The 8302-nt window shown below is 34.5% G+C and overlaps 1 protein-coding gene across 2 annotated transcripts; it reads left to right on the top strand.

The window, feature by feature from the left end:
• On the top strand, positions 1-4009 carry LOC108364181 (angiopoietin-2-like). 2 transcript variants are annotated; one of them, XM_017617772.1, is made up of 5 exons: positions 1-136; positions 251-1574; positions 2975-3304; positions 3375-3585; positions 3645-4009. In XM_017617772.1, exons 1-5 carry the CDS (start codon positions 107-109, stop codon positions 3835-3837), a joined length of 2088 nt encoding a protein of 695 aa, XP_017473261.1. In that variant the 5' UTR covers positions 1-106; the 3' UTR covers positions 3838-4009. The 2 variants fall into 2 exon arrangements, with proteins under 2 accessions (XP_017473261.1, XP_017473260.1); XM_017617771.1 differs by having other exon boundaries at positions 2-139.
• Positions 4010-8302: the final 4293 nt, after the last annotated feature.

The following is an 8302-nucleotide window of genomic DNA, read 5'->3' on the forward strand; positions in this document are numbered from 1 at the left end:
TCTGTCCAATATGCGCCATATGGAGCAGCTTCAGATAATTTAAACTTGAAGATCATCCCATTAAAGATTTAGTTCCTTTCTTGAGTTTGATTTGAACACTTCTACTATGCGGACATACAGCGTGTACATTATAACAGTTGTGAGACTAAATTTATAATTAAGTATTCATATTTATTTAGTTTTATGTATGCATTACCCAAATATCAGAGACTAATTAACATATTTACATACATGCATACATACTTTTCAGATTTTATGGAGTACCGTTTTCCTGTTCTCCATTGTTCACATATTGCCAGTCAACGCTGCAATTCTAACGAATGCAACTACTGCGGATTTGCTAGTTAATTTATCAACCTCATCAAATGATTGCGCCAACGCATTGAAGTTGGATCATCTCAATCACGCCCTGAAACAAATCGATGGCGCCGTGCAAAATCTAGAGGAAAAGGCGCACAATTGGGCCATCTTCCGCCACCATATTGATGCTTGGAATGACCAAATAAAGTCACTGGAACATAAACTAGATTTAGTTAAGCGCGCACAGGATGAACAGCAAGCATATGGAAATAAATTAATCAGTTTGGAGTTCACACTCAACCACATATTAAGCAAAGTCGTATATCTAAGTGATGCGTGTAATACGCACCAGGGAACCGTCGCCTATCCCTCTGCTGCCATAAGGCCACCAGTAATATTCAACGCCCATATGAACAGCAATGGCAATGACAATGACAATGGCCGTGATACTACGCAACAACAGCAACAAAAACAAGATACCAATGAACTGCTGTACGAGCACATCGCGTTGCTGGGAGACGTAAAACATGCAATCGGCATAGACAAGCAACTGCGCGGCGAACTATCGACACGTTTGAGCAACATATTGCGCCATGTGCAGAACATTGAACGCGATAATTGTGGCGGAGAAAGACGGCATTTCACATCGAATGCGAAAGATAAAGCCAACGGCCACAGCAATGGCAATGCCAACAATAAAATGGCGAAATTAATGGCGCCAATAGGCGGTTGCAATTCAAATCAAAATATCGAACGTGCTTTAAAATCGTTAGGTGAACAAGTATCAACACTGAGCGCACAAACATCCACGCCAAAAGAATCAAAGCAATTGCATACGTTGACTAAGAAAAATTCTCAACAATTAGAAAATGTAATAAATTTCTTAAACAAAGTTGATGAGCGCCTATTGCAGTGGCGTGATGAAAGTACGCTCGGCTGGCACCAATGTCAGGCTATGTCCGGCGAACTGTCCACTTTTACTGAAAGCTCAGACCTGCTGTTGAAACGTATCGAAATGTTGGTGCATGAAGTGAACGAAAAACTGGCCAAGCAACCGGTGGCGAAATCTGGCAATAAAGATGATGAAAACGATGGTTCCTATGAAGTAGAAGATGTCGCTGCTGTTGATGATCATCGGGCTGATGAGGAAGGTAAAATAGATGATAGTGGTGAGGTTGTGTTGACCAAACACGTAAATGGCAACATGGTACCAACTAAAAATGTTGACGTTGAAGAGCAGACGGAGAAAATAGATGATCGTTTCGACGTGATCGGTGAGTACACATTGCTTTCAAAGTACATAGTTCTAAGTAACAAAGGTTCAATTTGGCCCAAATTCAGAACATACATACATATCCTTACCTTAATTCATAAAGGCGCTAACCAACAATTTTTTCGAGACTGCATTACACATAAACATAAATAACACATAACATTAAAATACACCTTGGAACCGTTAAAACCAAAAACAACGGAGTTACAATCTACTTAAAAGAAAAAACCGTACCTGTTTTTGATACTCATTTTATAATGTTTATTGTTCCGTAAAATAAAAAATTTTTGGTTAGGGCCTTTGTGAATTAAAGTGACAATATAGTAGTTAGTTCCAGCAAATAAATTTGCAAAAATTAATACCCATAGACGGCGCTGGAGCCAAGTGGTTTAAAAAGTTTGTTTTACGGTCCGATTTGGCTCAAATTCGGGGAGTATATATATATATATATATTGATATATTGAGATTGATTTGAAGAAATATGGCAAGTGTCAAATGATATAAAAGTGCGCAGTTAAATCAAAAATGTAAGAACAAAATTAAATTCATTTGAAAAAATACAATGAATAGAAAAAAATATTCAAGGAGAAAGCCCACAAATAGTGGACATTTTAAGTACAATTGATAAATAACCCTTGAAATTGATTTGAGAGTTAAAATTATTCTCAAATAGAGATCAAACTTCTCATTTTATTGAGAAGTCTGTTATTTTCAAATCATTTTCAAACGCTTGACATTTAAGAAAGGGCTTTGATTTCAAATCGTCTTCAAATGTACATGAAACCTAATTGTGTGCTGGGATGTCAGGCAAATTATGATGGGAATATTGAAGAAAAATACAAACTCTGCAGCTACACATACTCGAGGCATGCTGGTGTACCGGGAAATAGGGAAACATAGGAAGAACAGAGAATTTGGGGAACCAAAAACTCCTGCTTATATGGTTGCAGTGTTAGGAGCCCCGCATAAATTTTCGAAGTGTTTGGTAGTTAAAACTATTTGCACTCGCCAAAAGATCGCGACCATTTAGAAACATGTAGAGATATGTCTCGTGAAATCTATCTTCTGGACACCACTCTTAACAAGAGTAGGCTCGTTTTACCTAACCTGTACCCGATTTACCTCATATTTACATAAGTATTTCCAAAATAGCACGTAGAACACATGGAAAAGTAGCATACATTTATGTATGTACTTACCACTGTATCTCAAAGGCTTCGATAAAACTTTTCGTGTATATACAACCGATTAGGAAGTGTAAAATATCGGACGCTTTTAAATTTCTATAATTACTGCCGCCCAGCTTTCATTTTCAGGTTCAGGACAAGGATTGGCTATACCGTTTCGCCGGACAGTAAAAAAAAAATTGAATGCGTATTTATGTATGTATACATCTTCTAGATTTCCTACAACCCGAAAAAACTGCCTGTCACGATCTGAATGCCCCACCAGTCGATGGCGTTTACAAATTCTTTACACCAGAATTAAATGAGGCGGGACGTGATTTTAACGAACGATATTGTTCCTTTGCCACTGAGGGCGCAGCTTGGACCGTTATACATAATCGTGGTCCATATGATGAGCACGAGAACTTCAATCGTTCATGGGTGGAGTATAGAAATGGATTTGGTGAGTTGAACAAAGAGTTTTGGTTTGGCAACGAATTCATACATCAGCTGGTTGATCGAGATGACTACGAACTGCGCATTGAATTAACCGATTTTGAGGAGGGTAAGCCTATAATAGAGTAACAATTTATGAAATTTCGTAATCATTAACAAGTTTGTATGTTAACTATTAGCACACGTATGGGCCGAATATTCATTCTTTCGCTTGGACAGTGAGCGTTACAATTACAATTTACTGATCGGTGGCTATAGCGGCACAGTACCCGATGCAATGCATTATCACAATGAAATGGACTTCAGCACCTATGATCGACGCAACGACAAAAGTGTGGATGCATGTTGCGCATGTGCCACTGGTTATGCGAGTGGTTGGTGGTTTGACAAGTGAGTGTGTAGGTGTAGGATATTAAATAAATATTTATTAATACATGCATGGGTTTTAGTTGTTCGGAGGCGAACTTAAATGGTATTTATCGTGAAACACCAAGCGGACACAATTACGTGGGCATCATTTGGGAGCAATGGCGTGGTGACTACTCTCTACAAAAGGCGCGCATGATGATAAGACCGAAGAATTTGTCGACCGAGGAACAGTTAAAGCACAGCGAGCGTCGCGAACGCAATGAAGATCCCTGAAAATTATTTGGGAAGAAGAGGAAGCACAAAACTCGTTGATAAATCAGCAAAACGAATTGAATAGTTTACTTATAACTAACATACATATGTGTGTAGTATATATTTTTATACATATACATAAGTGTGTATGTGAATTTCCAAGAATCCTAATAAAAATAAATGCTGAAGCGGCTGTCAAGTAAAAAACCGATGGTTTTTAATTTTTTATAATCTTTACAATTTTATTTGACGTGAATAATTTTTAATTATTTATTGAATCTATATACATATATATATGTATGTATACATATGTATGTGTAAGTAATGTTTATATACCATATACATATATAATTTTTACTTGTCCATTCTTCAATTTACTTCCTTTTATTTTTCACAATTTCACCAAAAGTAGGACATTCGCTCGATCGTTAATTACAGAAGTGTTATTTACCATTATTATTTATTTCTATTATGCGCATTTTAAATTTTGCATTGTATGTATGTATGTATATGGGCTATACACTGCATTTATTTGTATGTATGTATACATATTACATAAACACTCGCTTGCATTGTGCAGCCGGCGTTTTAAATATATGTAAGTATGTGTCTATCTTTTATGTTTAGCAAAAAATTAAATTAGCATTTCTCCTCATTGATAGTTTTGTAATGACTAAAAATAATGCAGCCTAACTGCTTATAACTATGTAAATACTAACTTCGTACTCATTCATACTCATAGTCATACCCATGCATGCATATAATAAGTACATACATACATACATGTCATTCACACAATGAGTTAAATTTTTTAAATCTACATACATACATATTTTAATTTTTAATTTTATAACAGCTCTTCTTTACTTTTTTTATTTCCTTCAAATTTAAATCTGTATTACGTTTTAACATTTATGCCACCTAATGACTAATGAATAGTACATGTAAGTGAAAACAATGTATTTTGCAAAAATAAAACAAAAACTGCGCACATTTTTGAAGCCTTTACAGATGATATATAATTTGTGGCAATTTCGGCATTTTAGTTGGAGTATAAAATATTACTGACTTTTACTTTTTATGAGTGAATTATTTTTGCTATTGCTGAATCACAGCATATATGTACATATGTAGGTATGCAAGTTTGCATTATAAGTAGGTCCGTAACCATTCAGAGCCAGTGATTCCTTTTTTGTAGATTTATTGTAAAAGCGGGCAACGATGGATTGAGCAACAGCCCTGTATACATTTTATTAAAAAATTATATGTTATAACCATCTCAGTTCTTTACTGATAAAGTTCAAAAGTTTTTAGAGCGTGAAATCGTTAAGATTTTCAGGTTGATTGACTCTTAACTCATTTCCCAAATTTTTTTAGGTTGGACAGTATTAGTCTTTTACCCCATATTTTCTTGAATTAAACGGCAAAGAGAGAACAATTATTTCCTCCAAATTCAATGCAATACAAAACAAATTTTCACCCAATTTGATTCCTTTTGCTTCGTAAAAACACATGTGTTCCAATAGTAAAACGCAATAATTACACTTTTTGTGTGTTTCTTCATATTTTAAAAATAATTGCTTTAACCCATCATTTCGGTCGTTTCAGAACAAAACGCAATTATGTCCAAAGATTAAACTTAAAGATTCTCCTAGCAACTATTTACATAGTTTACTTAAAATCTTGTAGGTATGTAAAATTAGCTTTTTCTAATAATCTTGGTGCGATAGTGTAAATTGTGCACAAATATATGCAATTCCTTCGTTACTTATTGTTAACAAACTTAATAGCAATTCGTTCAACAGATAAACATTTATTACACCGATAATCCTCAACCTCATAAAGATTCCGTGACCTTAACAAAATTTGCAGTGAATACTTTTTTCCATTCCGAAAGGAATTAATTCCTGAAACACTCCTGCCATATTTTTGAAACTACATATATAGTTACATAACCAAATTGATGCTTTTTTTTATGTTTCTATAAAATTAATTAAATGCAGCAGGTGATATTTGCGAATGTACATCAATCTGACGTTAGTTACACTTCGCCCATTTATCCAAAAAACTGTTCAAAGTGAAATTTTTGCGTTTTATTATGGAAGCTACTCCTATGTGAAGCCTATGGTTTCCTCACATTTTAAAAAAACATAAAAGATGTACTTTCGACCCCAGTGACACGATTTATGCGCCTCTAGGCAAAACATCAATTCTTGAACAAAGTTTTTTTTTGAATATTTCCAGTTCATCATATAAAATATTAGCGCTATGTCAAGAAAATGAAAATGTCTTTTGCATTCTGTAATAGAATTACATATAACAGTGATTTCCTAAATGGAAAAGAAAAAGCATGTCTTTTATTTCTGAACCACAGCAGATGGAATTATTGATGGTTGCTGATTTCTAGTAAAACTTGCGTAAGTTTGACATATTAATTTGCATGGCTTAGGAAATAAAAGTACGGATAAAAATGTAATAAATTAATAAGTCTTTGGCCGAGCTTTTCCACCAAATTGTGACCAGAGATCAGAGCCAGGACCTACGAAGTGGTAGTACCCACCTTTAGCCACTCGGCTACAATTACCGTCATGGTATTTTGTAATTTTACATTGGGAAATTTAGGATAATTTTTGATAAAAAAAGGGAAAATAAATGTAAATAACATGTTGAATTTATTAGTGAAAATATCACTTTATAAAGTAATAAGGCCATAAAAAGAATTTTTAGCGACGCCAAAAATGCATACATAGGCAGTCGATAATGCACCAGATCGTCAAAGTTGCATACATAAGCATAAAAAACACTCATAACAAGTACGATTGGGACTAAACCTGACGGGCTACTCTGTAATGCGTTACGATAGGCAGATACGTCGTAAGTAATAGGTTGTGGCGATTGCCTATCGCATTGCATTTCTCTTTCGCACCGCTTTACGGAGTAGCCCCCTCTGGGTTTAGGAGGAAAACCCCATTGTGGCCATGGTAAGTATTAACCAGAAAGAGCTTTCACCCTGTGTCCATATATACAAACTTTGAAAAGCCCTTTACACATGTCTATCAAATGTCCAGCCCTGGATACTCGAAAATCCAAGTAATCCTCCCCTGCATTGCTTAAAAAATATTTTTGTTTCTATTCTATATTTCCGCTTTTTAATTGTTTCCAAATTTTCGTGTATTGCTGCCACATTAATGGAAGCTCGTATACACCTAGTCTACGAAATTTTGCATACATTTATTTAAGAACTGGCTTTATTGTGGTAAATATTTGGATTTTTCATGAATTACTTTTTCTTGCAGCAAATTTCTGTGTCCATATTTTTGCATTGACTTGAATTAAGTATATCGATACAAAATATGGAGTTGAAAGCAAAATAAATTTATCACAAATAGTATTGTAATGGAGATCTGTAGGGCCTAAGAAGCATAATTGAAATTTCTCTGACAGGCTAACGCAATTCTAAACTTTCAATGCCAAACAAAGTTGGGTTATTCCTGTCATTTCTTTTTACAAAAAATTGTACAATGTGATGTGCCAGCTCAACTCCACCATTTAATATAAAAAAAATCCTCAGGGAATTTTTTTCATGACAGGAGGAAAGGGATAAGAGAGAACACTCCCAGTGTATACCAGTAGCATTACATTTCAGCGATCCAATTAGCGCTACAATGAAACTGGATTAATCTAACAAGCAATGAAATGCACTGTATCCAATTAAATATACAATCAAGTAACTGGATATTAGCAATTTACTATTCAATCGAGTGTTGCAAAAATTTAATGTAGACAATTGCCATTCCAATCCAGTGCAGACTAGGCTGGTGGTATGGAGTGCTACGAGGATAATGTAGAGCAGCCATTATATTTTTTAGATTATTTACGTTTAATTATACATAAAACTTAATTAATTTGCTTGCAAAAATATGCGATTAGGGTTATTGACACGCTCGCGTAATTTCGTTAATCCTATTACTTTTTATGGTAAGCTATGTGTTTACATACGCATACATACATATGTATCTGAACATTCATCCATATGCAAATACGTACATACATATTTATATACATAGTTTTAATTTACAACGCAAACATTTGCCCGTGACATTTTCCTTTTTTGTTTGATCCCAGCGATCAATTTTTCCTGCTTTTACTTCTTTCAATTGCCTTAAAAATAATAGCCAAATTTTTTGAGGTTGTTTAAGATTTATAATTATAGTAGGCTTAATAGTTTTCTGTAAATGATAAATCATTAAAAAAAATTTAAGTGAAAAAATCTTTTTAGAAAATAAAACCATGCAAAAAAGCATGCAGAAACCAGTCAATTTATTCCCTTTTGGATTGCATTTTAACAGCCTTGTCAGGCATAGAGCGATACAGCCCGGTCAGGGGTTAAAGATACAAACTTACTTATATGTATGCAAGTATTTATATGTATTTCGAAATGATTGAACGATCGGAATATGAAACTATAATTGACGGAAATGTCCAA

This window comes from Rhagoletis zephyria, unplaced genomic scaffold (genome assembly GCF_001687245.7).
Source record: "Rhagoletis zephyria isolate East Lansing unplaced genomic scaffold, Rhagoletis_zephyria_1.1 Rzeph_scaffold_01486, whole genome shotgun sequence".
Taxonomy (NCBI): domain Eukaryota; kingdom Metazoa; phylum Arthropoda; class Insecta; order Diptera; family Tephritidae; genus Rhagoletis; species Rhagoletis zephyria.

Coding starts and splice junctions, on each gene's coding strand:
- LOC108364181 (XM_017617771.1), top strand. CDS start 107: ATGCGGACATACAGCGTGTACATTATAACAGTT. Junction 1,575..2,974: donor TGATCGTTTCGACGTGATCG/GTGAGTACACAT, acceptor TACATCTTCTAG/ATTTCCTACAACCCGAAAAA. Junction 3,586..3,644: donor AGTGGTTGGTGGTTTGACAA/GTGAGTGTGTAG, acceptor CATGGGTTTTAG/TTGTTCGGAGGCGAACTTAA.